General features: G+C 41.1%; 1 protein-coding gene across 1 annotated transcript in view; it reads right to left on the bottom strand.

Moving 5' to 3' along the window:
* The window catches only part of TMEM178B (transmembrane protein 178B), a 304,760-nt gene that overhangs the window by 233,022 nt on the left and 56,853 nt on the right, over positions 1-14,885 (bottom strand). Inside the window, exon 2 of the mRNA XM_088141145.1 lies at positions 13,681-13,794. Coding sequence (XP_087997271.1) covers positions 13,681-13,794 — 114 coding nt within the window. The remainder of the gene's footprint in view (positions 1-13,680; positions 13,795-14,885) is intronic.

Below are 14,885 nucleotides of genomic sequence, written 5' to 3'. Positions count from 1 at the left end.
AAGATTTAAGAGAGTGTACCTTGTCTCCTTTAATTCCAAAATATCATTTGTGCCCAATTCTAACTGATTTCTGGTATTTGAGGTTCCCATGAATGGGGCTGAAAAGGAATAGCTTTAATCAAGCATACAGTACATGAAAAATGAAAAGGAGTGAAAATATTCTTGGAAGCCAGAAAGATACAAGAGGTTGGCTTCCAAGTGCTGAAGGGGATGTGGCTAGTGACATCATGACATCACCAGAATGGGAAATCCAGGAAAAAAAAACAACTGATTTTCTGGATGCTTTAAGGGGGAACACTCAATGCCTTAAGCTTTTGCAAGTCATTCATCCTTTAATTTGAACCCCCAAACTCTTAAAATGAAAAAATGCCAAAAATTATTTTGATGCATCTATTCTAGGGTGCTCTGAAACCCATAAAATGGTTGTCAAGTTCACTGATGGTATGTGGAGCATGTTTTTCCATCCTGCCTTATGCCCTGCTCACAAGATTTTGCAAAGAACATGATGTGTCTGTTTAGTCTTGCACACAGAAAGGAGACCTCTTCTCTACAATTTCTTACTTTGGCAATCTGAACAAGGTTTTCCTGCTAGGGCTGTGCAAACTGTTTAAAGGGGTGCTTCGTAAAGCACACGGCCACTTCGAAAATACCTCTCCTCAAAGCACTAAAATCCCCAGGAAAATCCTACTTCAAGGGCTCTGCTAGAACATCTGCATGCATGTGCACACACACACACACACCCCACATAGAGAAATGGCAACATTTTTGTTGCCATTGATTTTGCAAGCCGCCCAGAGTCCCCCATTAGGGGGAGATGGGCGGAGATAAATTTAATGAACAAACAAACGAATGCAGGGGAGAGTCAGAACAGGCAAGATGATGGTCACAGCAGTGCAATTGAAGCCCTGCCCCTTTATGGGACATTGAAGCATGTACAAAAGGGAGAGGGGTTGGATTGCACTGATGCGGCCACTGCCCTACCAGCTTTGACCCACCCACCCTCCCCCTGCAGACACTGCTGCACAGAGCACAACTCTGCCATGACTGCTGTTGAAGTGAAGTGGAGACAAACAGAGAAAGCCTTGGAGCAGCCATGCTGTGCCTTCTGGGGAATACAGTGTCCTCAATACTTTGAGCAAAGCATTAGCATGAGTGAAGCACCCCTGCCGATGCTTTTCCCAGCTCTGTTTTCTTTCATTCTTTTCAGCTCTGTCAATTCTCGGGCAGTAAAAGAGGAAGAGGCATCTTCCTGCATTGTGCCCTGATGCCAGACCTTTCCTCCCTCTTGCAGGCCCTGGTTGTCCTTTTCTTTTTGATTGGATAGCAAGTCCTTTGTATACTTAATAATGTCATTAAAAATGGGAGGCCATGGAGCAGCCAGCTTGCTCAATAAACATGCCAAAAGACAACAGCTTCTCTGGTCACCATAAAACATACTGAGTGCATGTTCCCAGGGTATCATCAACACCTGACATGATACTATCCCTAGTATGTAAATAAGGACTGAAGCAAACCCAGAAATGTTTCCAAATAAATGCAGGGCAAGAGAGATGCATAATGGTTTCCAAGTAGCATCAACTCTTGGATTTGAAGGTTGCACTCTCTAAGGAATCTGGGTGGCATGATTTCTATTCAAGCTATGAACTGAAAGGAAGATCTGTTTCCATAGCAATTCCACAATCATTCTGTGCCCAGATGTAACATGTGCCTTGAATTATGGGACACAAAACACAGCTGCTCATCCTTCACCCTTGACAGGAAAAGCTGAGATGGCAACAGCAAATTCTAGAAGAGGTAATTTTTTGCTCCCTTTCTGGGCTATGAAGCATTGCAAGCTGACATACCAGGAATCAATTATAACTGAGTACAAATGTTATGTTGAATTTTTCTTCCAATCTGCTGGCAGAGGAATTCAGTGGATGATTTCTCCAAATATTTAAAAGGAGAAGAAAGTTTCCCATGATTTATTGAGGGCAGAACTCCTCCTTGAAAAACCTCATTAGGAGGAGTTCCTCCTGATGTCTTTCCTTGGGATTTAATGGAAATGTGAATACCAGGGAAGCTACAGCCTGCAGGAGAAATGATTCTGCAGTGAAGGCCAGAATGTTCGCATATAACCCTTAGCCCCTTGCTAATTAAATAAGTGCAAGGACACCGCCTCTCCCCCACAAGAATGTGATGGTATTTTCTGAGCCTGGGAATGAAAATGGGTATTTCCAAAGTACTGCAGAAAAAGAACTGCTGGACTTTTTTGTGGCATCAAATAAGTAACTTGCACCCTTCCTATTAAACCAAGACTCAGTCAGAAAGAAGACCAAGGGGATCAGGGAGGCCACACCTTAATATATTCCCAGATAAATGAGGGCCAAGATATGTATATCCAATTTCCAAGATTCTGTAACCAAATTCCAATACTCGTCTACTTTGAATCCATGAGCTTCTTGCTTTCCTGGTTGTGATCTGATGAAAGAGGCTGACAGTAATATTATGAAAATCTATTTTCCCTTGAAATAAATTTTAAAAATAAATTGTTCATCAATTTGAATAAAAATTTATAGAAAAAAATGCAGAAGAATTTCTCTGTCTGCAGTACAATTACTGTATAGTGAGAATGGAGTTTTATAGCATGAGAGGTAGTTCCATGCCTGGACATGTTACATGTGCTCCCAAATTTGACTTATGGTCACTCACTCATGCATACACAGCCTGTTGAGGCACATGGAACTCACAGCCCTCCTTGCTCTCTACTGGGGCTTTCCAGATAAGTGTGGATAGAGCATATGAGAGGCACAGCCTTGGTTGACAGCCAGGAAATAATTAGGAGCACACGCAAATCATTATCAACCAAATGCTGAGGTTCACCAGGTTCCGATGGAATATATGGAGATCCAAAGAATTTAGCAGCCACAAAGAATGGGTGGGCTTCAGGATCCCTTTTATCCCCCAAAGCCTTTGCCTTGTTGATTCACAAGTCTGGTAGTTGTCAATGGGATGGGAGAAGTGAGTTCTCCTCCTTTGTCTGTCTTCTGATGATTTTTCTCCTTTGATCCTTAAGGACTTGGTTCCTTCTTCTCTACCTCCCAAAGGGATCTTTTTGACAAGATTCCTGGATTTTGTACTCTCTGCTTAGTATCACCTTCTCACACAGCCCAGTCTCATGTTCTCACAGAAATAACCCAGATAATACCAAACTCATTCCTTGAGAATAGAGCCTTTAAGTATCCAAAATAGCACCATCAGTGCTCAAAAAAAAGGGGGTGGGGTGGGACTAGGATCAACAGATACAAAGAAATAATGGATCCAGCATCTTTCATAGATGTAGAAGGAAACTTTCAATACAAGTAATTTGTGCTACTTGTTAACCCTAACCTTTTTATTCTGAAGATAGTTAGCCCACTTTTCATTAAAATTCATCCCAAAATGAAGTACTTTGAAAGTGTAGGGCTCCTGTCTTCTTCTACATTTGATCAATTAAATCAACAGGCCTGAGGAAGCATCAAGGTCTTCAGAAGCAAAATAAAAATACCTCCTCCCCCCTCCCCCAACACACTAACAAATCACCACAACTCCAAAGATAGCTCATTAAGCATTCTCTCTGGTTAAGGCTCTCAACTGACTGCTGAGCGAGAGGAAAGAGATTACAGAATGGAATAATCCTGATACAGGCCCTGACTAGAAGACTGAATTGGAGCACCCTACAATATAATATTTTCTTGAACATCATACTTGTTCAAAGCTAAATAGGGCACAATGGAAGTAAAATACAAACAACTCATTTATCCATCTCTGGAAGACACCTTAGGCAGGTATCTCAAACCTTCCATACACACCTAGAATCAGCAGCCATTGCACAGGATTTTTGTCTGCAGTCAGGACTGTGTTCTGTCGATTCTCCTTTTGAAGAACCCTTTGCTATTGTGGAAGAGCAACTGGTATCTTAATCTGGAATTACATTCTGTAGAATCCTAAAGATTCCAGATTTTGGCAAAAATTAACCACCCAACCTATGCATGCAAAAGCATTAAAGGATAGAGGAATTACCAGTTTCTTACCTTTGAAACTGAAATTTGGATCAATAAGGCAGCTTCAACTATTATCAGTCATCATTTATGTTCTAATAGAATGTCTCCTGGATTAGCCTGCAGGCTAATGATAAAATAACTTTCCATCTATTGTCTAAATTACTGAAAATACCATCTAACAGTTCCTTAGTTGCAAATGCTATTCCTTAATATTATTTTTCATACAAGCTTTTTTCTTATTTCTAATGTATAGTACTAGTAGATGTCCAGATGATATCTTACATGGTGAAATTTGCTGACTCCCCACCTCCCCCCCTTCATTCCCCATCTATACTTCCCTTAAGTATTTCCACATTCTACTGGTGTGATGGTATCTGGGAATGACCTTGGGAGACAGGAGGAAAACCTGCAGTCTGATAACAGGCAGCTCAGTCCACAGGTGGGGGAAAAGCATGGGAAGCATTTCAGAAGGAACCCTCCCTAGTTTTCTGGAGACTAAAAAGAAAGGAGGGGAGAAATATTTTCAGTCTTGCAAGATTTTGTTTTACTATATGTACCCTTACAATAAAGATAGTGCTAACATTCCTGGTTGTGCTTCTTGTCTGGACTACCTTGAAGGGCTACCAACTGGCTTTGCCTCCTACTTTATCTTGCCATTTCTGTGCTATCACCCAAGTCTCCTCACAGTTCTTCCACCACCAGCAGCCAGCCAGGAACTCCCTTCAGCCAGCCAATGGAAGAATATAAAAATTCAGCAAGCAGCCAACTCTCATCCCCAACCTTGACCTTCATCTCACATTTGCTGTCTGTGGTAAAAAACAGAACAGAAAAATAAGGAAGTCACTATGTAGCTCTTCAGAGCAGCTAGGAACATCTAGATACCAGGGAAAGGAACCCAAGGACTAGGAGATCACCCATCTTGCAGCTCCAGCAGAAATGCCTTGAAACTGCATTTCTTCTACAGCAGTGAACCAATTCTTGATTTTTCAAAAATCAAACTTCCTGAAACCTCATGGGGTCAGGTTTGGAGGATCAAGGATAGAAGATCTTTGCACGTGGATAGGTCCTTAGAGCAATCGTCTTTTCTTAATAGTTCCTTTTTACATTTTAATAAATCTAGCAGACAGATTTAAAACCATATAAAACTTGTACAACAATGCTCTTCCATGAACAAGGTTCATCGTGTGCACCTTCAGACAGTCACTCATGCCCTGGTCACCTCACAATTGGATTACTACAATGTGCTCTACACGAGACTGCCCTTGAAGACCATTTGGAAGCTACAGCTGGTTCAAAATGCAGTGGCACAAGCAGAAATGGGTACCTCTCAATGGGCCCACATGTCACCACTGCTGCACAAGCTGCATTGACTACCAGGCAGCTTCCGAGTGCTATTCAAGATACTGGCCCTGTATGGCATAGGACCTGGAGACTGCTTGTCTCCAACTGTTTCTGCCCCGCCAAGTATGTTCCAACAGAATGGGTGCGCTCCACGTCCCCTCCATTAAACAGTGTCATCTTGTGGGACCTAGGAAGCATGTCTTTTCTGCTGCTGCCCCCACCCTCTGGAACAGCATCCCCCCAGAGATAAGGATGGCACCCTCTCTCCTAGGGATCTGGAAAGTGTTGAAAACCTGACTTTGGTCTCAGGCCTGGGGTTGATACTTATGATTTGTTTAAGGCCCCTGTTTTGTTTTGTTGGTTTTGGTTTTTAGCTGTTTTTATGTTTTTTCTAGTTTTGTTCATTGCCCAGAGTCCACTGGAGTTGGGAAGCCAATAAATTTAAATAAGCAAACAAATAATAATATACAATTCACCCTTATCACCTGATGTAGCCATTTGCCTCTGGTAATTTGCTCATACAATTCCTGCAGCAATAGCCCCACAAGACTTTACATAGGCAAAGCAGGTTCTCTACTATTGAGACTTGGTCCCTTCTTTAATAACAAGAAATGCTTCTTCTTCTTCTTCTTCTTCTTCTTTTTTTTTTTGCATCTTTGAGAAAGAATGGGAAAGCTTCTGGGTTTTATAAGATGCATACTCTTTTCTTCAAATCAACAAATCAAAATTATTTTCTCTTGTGTTCAGTCTACTGTTCAGTCCTATTTTGTACCATGCAAGGGAAAAAGCACAAAAGCAGCAGAAAAAAAGCTCTTCAACAAAAGGAAAAGGAAACACTGATTCCTCTGCTTTGGGTTTTGGGGACTGCACATGGCAAAGAAGAAACTCTTTGGTGATTTGGGTAACAAGCTGCCTGTAAGTCAGACTCTACTGCTTTCGGTTGCTGGGTGGAGCTGGTGGGGAATCAGCATTTACTGAGAGAGGGCTGTTAAATGAGCAACATATGGAACATATTTCGTTTTAAGTTCACTTTACATTTCCATCTCATCCCTTTCTTTGTATTCCATTTGTCAGAGTTCGCATCTTATCCCCACCATAAACAGCCAACGAAGGAGACTTTCACAAGCTGGCCAGTCTCTAAGGGCCCCACCTAAAGTTCCAGCAGGCCACATATGGCCCCTGATTGTACACCAGTTCTTAAACACTCCAGAAGAAAAGGGGGAGATGAAAGGTATGGCCTGTCAATATTGCAGACCTTTTCAACCCAACTGGGACCTGCTCCCCATTAACAACTTGGCACAAATTGCAGATTAGGAATCAATGAAGTAATTTGCTTGGAAACTTAGTTAAATCCTCAATACATAAAGCTGCCCCCATCCCAGTAAGCCAACCCTCGGGATACACTTATCTTGCTGAATTTCCCAGCAGCTGCATTTGCTAAATATGATTGCTTAATAACCAATATATCAGTCATTTCCCTTCTCCATTCCCAATGCGTTCTGATGTCCAATTTTGTCTGATTAGGGAATCATTTAAATTCCTGAGAGAGAAAGGGAGACTGAGCGATCTACTACAGCCATCCTTGTCTTAAGACAGGCTGCCAAGAGAAACTAACAGCAAGAAACCTACTCCCAAGAGCATTCAACATGGTGCTGGAGTTTCATCATAAGAATGGCAGAAATATAAAATGAAGATGCTAGAGCATCTTGTCGGCATTTTCATACAATGGTTGACATCACGGATGGGTGGATGGATGGTGGGTGGATTTATTCATGAATGCATGCAAATCAGTATTGACTCCTGCCAACTGCCTGGACTAGTCCCTCCAGTTTTCTTGGCAAGAATTTCAGAAGTGGTTTGCCATTGCCTGCTTCCTAGGGCTGAGAGAGAGTGACTGGCCCAAGGTCACCCAGTTGGCTTTGTGCCCAGGGCAGGACTAGAACTCACAGTCTCCTGGTTTCTAGCCTGGTACCTTAACCACTACACCAAACTGGCTCTCCATAATAGGTGTGGTCAGTCATGAAACCTCATATACAACAAGGCAAGGAAAGTACTTAGCAGCAATGCACCATCTTCTTTTCTAGTAATTTCTTCAGGGTCTGTTTTGCCTTTGCACCTAACCATGGCACAAACATGCCATGGGTCAGCAACAAGGACAGCAAATTTCATGCCAGTATAGCTTTTTGCTGACCCAAGGATGAGTAGATAGTACTTATAACTTGATCGTGGGGGGAAAAAATATTACATTGACTGTACATATAAATCACAGCTCACCTTTCAAGGATAATTAGTCAAAAATCCTCTTTGTTATACTTGGAAGTTACTATATTAGCTGACAAGGAATATACTCTAAATAAAAATAGAAAGAAGGGAGCTCATTTATATTTTCAGCCTCTGAGCCAGCCATCTGTTTATAAAACCCATACAGACCTGCCCCCATCATCAAACTCCTTCCATCTGCGTGTGGCTCCCTTCCTTCTCTCAGATCCCCAGCAACCTGAACCCTTGCAACTGTAGAATTCATAGGAACAAGTTATTTCTTCCTAACTCTGGCTGAAGAAAGTGAAGTGAGACTCTCTCTCTCATTTGCTGTAGGAAGAAAACAATCAGGATCGTGATGCAGAGAAGCTCTGACACAGGCATCTAAGCCACAATGACCTTTCATGCCTCATGACAGAATCACACAAATGACACAAACTAAGTTATTTCGGTTATACAACCACTATATGCTAATCCTTCAGGTTCAAAGAAGACACACTGTTGTGCATCTGTGAACGTGGAAGTCGCTCTGCAGTCCCAATCTGGAAGCACAGAGTCTAGCATAATGGGGGCACTGGAAGATCACTGTTATAGTAACTGTGGGTGTTCTTTTGTGATACTGCTCGTGCCCTGGTCACGTCACCTCTATCAGTTTTTGGCGGTGCCTGTCTTCAAAGCCAGTGGAGGCTTCACAGCACAGGGCTTGAGGGTGGGTTCTGTCATCAGCCGCAGCTTGTAGTTCCCTTGGCTGGATGTCACAGTGGCATAGGGTTTCTTTCATAGAGTTTTTGTAGGACTTGCATGGTCAACCTTGAGGTCTCTACCCAAACTCCAGGACACTATAGAACAACTGGCGAGGCATACGGTGGTCATCCATTCTGATGATGTGTCCCACCCACCGCATCTGGGCTCTGATAATCAGGGACTCAGTGCTGATGGACTCTGTGTGATCCAAGACCTCAAGTTGGAGACATGGTCTTGCCAATGATGGAGCAAAGATTATATAATTCACATCATAATGTCATGACATGCTCCTCCCATGGATACCCATGGCTATGTCTCTGGACCAAAAGCAAATTAACATACATTTCCACCAAATTGATAGCTATAAAGATCTTTAAAGTTGTAAAGGTCTTTCTCAAACTGAGGCCTCCAGATGTGCTGAAGGAAGCCCCAACATTCACAAACAGCATACTAACTGAAGGATGATGGGAGTTGTAGCCCAACACATGTAGAGAATACCAGCTGAGAAATGGAATGAAAATTTGGTAGCCCAAACTTTGACCTCTTTCCCAGAGCCCTAGAATAATGGGCTGCTCTCAACCTGTGGGACTTTGTTGCACCAGAATCATCCCAGTTCCCAAGAGAAGCTATTCTGGAATGGAGAGAAGTTGTTGTTTGAGATCCTCCCACATGTCAAAAGTGTTTAAAAGTAGAATTGCTATATGGCTTAGATGGATTGGCATACCATCTCATAGCACCTTTTTCGTACTTCAGTCTACCATTCAAATTTGTTTTGTATCTACGGACCAATAGTGGCAAGGAATGGTGGGAGCTTTGGTCCAACACATTTAAAAGGCATACAGTTGGGGAAAGATGTCTTTGGCCAAAGGTGTGCAAACATGCACATAGTAGAATATGCTGCTAACAATTTACTCAGTTCTTGACAATGAGTTGCTCATAAAGCCCAGTAGTAAAAGCAAGAATAATTGGTGGCACCAATAATGTCAGCAATTCTACTGAAACTCCAGCAATGCATATGTACCCAGATTTATAAATATGCTTTTACTGATAAAGATAGCAGTATTTTTCATTACTAAAGGCGAGAACTTCACCCATTCCATTTCTAGTCCTCAAAATGAAGAAATCATGAGGCAAAGATTTAAACATGTTTATTCATAGGATAGCAATCTAAGCATGCTCACAAGGGAGTTCCACTGAAAACTAATAATTTGTTCAAGGCCAGAATTCATACCTGCGTTTCTAACCACACCTACTTGGGAGCAAGCCCTACAGAATTCAGTGGAATTTAGAATTAAATAAACAAGTATACAATTAGGTTATATACTAGCAAAAGAGGATAAGACAGAACCCACAACCAGAGTAAAAGAACATCCATGAAAAAATAAAAATGACACTGGTGCAACACTTTAAGGTATTGGGAGGGAGGGAGGTTACTTTATCACAATTTTTTCATGACTTGAAATGTGAGAAGGCATGTGTCAGCTTTTGCATATCTAAAGTTCTAGCTGCATTTTAACTTTGCTTTATTTTCAAGATGGTTTAGCTGACAGTACTGAGAACAAATGAATTGCAAACAGCAAACCAGTAATGTGCACCAAACCTATTTGTGAACTGTTCAGTGAGGAAACCTATTTGCAATGCAAAATATGAAGTCAAGTTACATTTGTAATTATACATAATCTCATTAAATATTTTATTTGCATTACCAATTATATACAATTTACTCATTTATATGCTTTACAATTATCCTTTTAGTCAACTATCAACCAAAAGTACCTATACCACCAAATCAATTTATATTTGTCCTCCGCCCTTTTCTTATACTGGTAGCGAAATTCATGGCTTTCCTGTGTCACCCCATACTTCAAATAATAGAATTCAGGGTAATATAAGAAGAAATTCATTGTTCAACTTCCTTGGCCAACCACTGAACAAAAGTGGATTAATACAGTAATACAGGGATTAATACAGTACAACATTTTCATATGTGTTGAATGGTAGGGATACACCAATTAACATCATTCATGGTAAAGTACATTTCACCCATATCCTTCAGCTGTGAATTTGACAGCCATCTGGAATGGTCCTAGACTAAGGGATGCTCTAGAATTTCAACCAGTGAGCACTTTTAAGCAAACCAGTTTAATTTGCTCTTCCTAGACTAATATATCGGTAGGAATATAATTAACCTTTCATTTTAACATCTCTCCAAATGTTGTGACTCAGCTCTTGGCTCAAGTTATATACGATGTTTATATAAAATTGCACACAAAGATGTTTGTTTCTTTGGATAAACTGCATTTTAGGGTAAATTATGCATTTTTTAATTTAATGCATATTAAAATAAGGAAAAATAAATTCATGTGGAAAAGGGATGGAAGTGAATTATAAATGAGCATACAGGAAACCGACATGGATGAAAATAACCTCATTTCTTTACCCTAGAACAGTGTTTCTCAACCTTAGCAACTTTAAGATGTGTAAACTTCAAACCCCAGAATTCCCCAGCCATTCTGGGAGTTGAAGTCCACATATCTTAAAGTTGCTAAGGTTGAGAAACACTGCCCTAGAGGTACACTGATATATGGAGATAAATCTCCTCCATACCATAGGAAGTCTTTATGCATACATAGGGTGGTATGAGGGTTCCTGCCCTTGGAAGAGGGATGAACTAGAACTCCAAGCTTCTCTCCAATGCTTTCATTCTATCTGCAAGTGCACATGGATGCCAAACAAGTATCTGGCAGGGAGTACTCACCTGTCTAGGCTCAATCCAGCCCCTTCATTTGTGCATTTTAACAGGTGAAGGGAATGGGGTGAATCTTCTTATGATGATTCAAGAACATGACTAGGAAAGAAAGCCTTTTTTAAAAAGGAGATAGTGGCTGTTTTCCTTGCTTCACTAGGTCACAGGGAGGGATCAGTATGTTTGAGAACTCGCTAACCACATGAACGACCTCTAATCCATGAAAAACAAATTTAGCTCCCAACAGATTTGTGCTGTGTGGGACTAAACTAACTCCCTTTGATCTATTAACTCCTGCATATTGTGCAAACTAGGGAGTTACTTGGGAGTTTGAAGATTCTCTTCACTCCCAAGAATGAGTCATAATTCTAAAGAGTTCAGGCGAAAACAGGGCCTTTCTAAGGGACTGTCATGTGGGAGAATTTTTGCCCTGCAGCCACATGGGGGGGGGGAGGAGGGGGAGACAGGCATAAGGAATAGGGTTCTGAGACCCCCACAGAGTGGGGGGAAAGGCCCAGAGTGGGAAGGAGACTGACAGCCTTCCAGCCCCCTTTGCAGAGACTGGGAGGGCTAAAAAATAGCTGCCACATAACTGCCCATTCATCCTGGAGGGGAAGTATGGCTGTGTCATGAGAATGCAGCTATTCACTACGATGTTCACAAACTCACCTAAAATTTAATTTAAATTAAAAGAATCAGCCCTATTCGTGGTCTGTATCTCCATCTAAGGATCATCTTGGAAGCAACAGAAATACTCTGCTATCTTAATATAACATAAACACTTGGGGATAGCTGTAAATAGCATTCATAGCACCTACAAAAGAAAAAGAAACTAAGTGCATTATCAACAATTTATTGGAGAAAAGTGCAAGCTATAAAGTGGATGCCAGATGAAATCCATCTTGAAACAAATCTACAAAAGAGTGATTCAGTCTAAGTTTTATGAAAAGTCATTGTTTTGAAACAAGATAGACCACAGATGGCTTATAAAATATACAGCCCAGCCTTACAGAGCTTGGTTCCCTACTTAATCCCCAGCCAATAGGGGTACTGGGAGCTAATGTTCTCAAACACCAAACTGTCCCAAACTTGAACTAAACGTCTGCTTAGAACGGGAGAGACTTTCTAGCATAAAAATGGGAAAATATGACTAAAAATAGACTTTGAGGCCTTTCAGCATGAATTTCCAGACTCCCCAAAATGTAACTGGAGCCCTTGTTCATCACAAAACTACCCAAGTACCCAACTAAGGTGTTTCATGTGAAAACCACCCCCATGTTCTATTCTCCTCCTTTAAAAAAAAAGAACAGCAGATGAAAATACATGATATACCTATTTCCTCAACAAATTGTAGGCCAATATTCTCCAGCGTGGGTACCTTCCATATATATGAAAGTCAACTCCCAAGATTCCCCAGCCAGCTGAAAATTCTGGAAGTAAAAGTCCACACATCTGGAGGGTATCCGGCTTGGGGAAGGCTGATGTAAACAGTACCTCTAACTTTTGTGTATGTATTTTTCTCCATGACTTTCTGCTTCTCCAAGGCCAATGGTGTTCCTTGAGCTTCATTCAAATTTAATTAAGAACCCATATCAGTAACCTTCTTTTAAAAGTCTGCATTTAAAGACTAAAGAAATCCAGTATATGCACAGAAATGGGAAAGGCATTTTATGGCTTTGCCATCATAGAGACATGAGCAAATGGGTATTTTGCCTCTGAATGTCCATTTTTCCTTTCTTTCTTTCCCCACACAGGGAAAAGATATCCAGTGTCAGCCACATGCCTTAAGACAACCGTTTCCCTATCAATTATGGTTGCTTCAGAAACTGTTCAATGTCCACTGGCTATAGTGAAGATCAGCCAGACTCCTGGTAGCCTTCTGTGCACTGCCCACAGCAAAAAGAAAGGAAAACCTGGACTTAGGTTGGATGTGACTGGGCAAGGTTCTTTCATAAAGAAAGGACTTTACGAGCACTAGCTAGAGAAGTCAGGGTGATGCTCTTACTCCTGCAGTAAACCTGCCTAGACAAGAACAACCTTATCCAAACACAAGTTCTGGCTGAAACCCTTCTCCAGGATCTATCAGAAAAAGAAAAGGGAAGAAAGAAGGAACTATTTCTTCAATCCATGCAACTCTACAATTTCTGCTGAGCAACAAGACATCAAAGGACCATTCACATGTGATCTATATACAAATCAGACTATTTGGAAGATCATGTCCCCATGCCAAATATGAATTTGCCCATGGCAACATCAACAAATTAAAGGCTGCATAGCTAACTCTGAAGGTTCTATCTTATGCATTAAGAGAGGAATTCAGTTGTAAAATTTACCATACCATCACAAACATAAAGCAGTGAACATGCTAAACATTTGACAGAACCAGAAATATCATCTTGACACTTGTAATTCAATAGAACCAGACATTGCAATGTTTCTAGCACAGGCACAAAATCAGCAGAGCTGTTCAGGGTAACAGTAAGTGTGGTTTACCTTCATTTTCCAATCCACACAATTTGAAATCACCATCCCATACTAGGAGGAGGAGAAAAGAGGCAAGAGACTTACGTAAAGCATGCCATTCATCTTGACGGATGGTCTTAGTAATGTTGTAGGTTAGATTCTTGGGAATGGTTGCTGAGGAGTAGTGGTACTTGATATATGAACATTGGTCAATGGCTCCTGCAAAAGCAAGATATGGGAAACATAACATTATTGATCCAACAATCATTCTCTTTTGTTAAATGGAGTGTAACATCAGATCAGTGTGAAGCATCATTAAGGATATTGTAAACAGCTTATTTAGATAGAAAGTGGCCAAGGGGTTTGTCTGAATATTCTGTCTTTCACTATACAATCTTCTACAGCCTCGTATTTTTATTAAGTCCCCAAGCTGTCACTCCATCGATTGCTAGAGTTGATTCAGCTGACTTGGCTGTGTAGGTGGGTGCCCCCTTACTCCCTTATTGCTTCATGTGTGTCCCTCCTGAAGCTGCACGCTCAATGGAAGAGGATGACTATCCCAGCTAGAAGGATATACTGTTCTTTAGGGAAAGTTATACTATAGCTGAGCTCCTCTGCTAGAACTTCCATACAAGATCAATCCCCAAGTAAGACATCATAAAGGAATTTTTCCCATTGGGCTCTTTCAGTGGCAATACTACCATCACCATTAAGGGGGAATATGCCCTTGACAAAGTTTTATCCTTCCCTTGGAGACATTTGGAGACATCATCAACCCAATTTCTTCTTTGATGGAGAAATTTGTGCCCAGCAGTAGTATTAACAAACAAGCCTGTTAATACAGTCAAGAATCGGTGCTTCTCAAACCACAGAGCACCCACAATGGTATGGATGCCAATGAAAGGACGCAGTGGGTAAATGTACAATAGCACTTCACAGAGCCAGCCCTACGGTGAGGCAAAATAAGGTAGACGCCTCAGGCAGAAGGTTTCAGACGCCATGAAAATGTAGCTTCTTGCCTTACTGATACACTTTTTATCCATAGGCAAATGAATCCGTAAGTAAATGAAAATGTAAATTCCTAGATCCATTTATACTCAAATCAAAGTCACACTTATGATTAATAAATCAATGTTTCCTAATCAGATTACATCCTTTAATAGATTTTCATTGTCTCCTCACACTGCATAGACAGGACTGAGGCTGAGAAACAGTAGTTTCTTCTAATAATTACCAAATCACCCTCATGTTTAGCTATATACTGCTTTCTTCCAATTTCCACCCCTGAATTGTTTCTGGAGCAGCAAATC

Source organism: Python bivittatus, unplaced genomic scaffold (genome assembly GCF_059951505.1).
Source record: "Python bivittatus isolate LINGU-HERP-01145 unplaced genomic scaffold, Pbiv_v1 ctg000330_np1212, whole genome shotgun sequence".
NCBI lineage: Eukaryota > Metazoa > Chordata > Lepidosauria > Squamata > Pythonidae > Python > Python bivittatus.
This window is presented reverse-complemented; position numbering and strand designations above follow the sequence as displayed.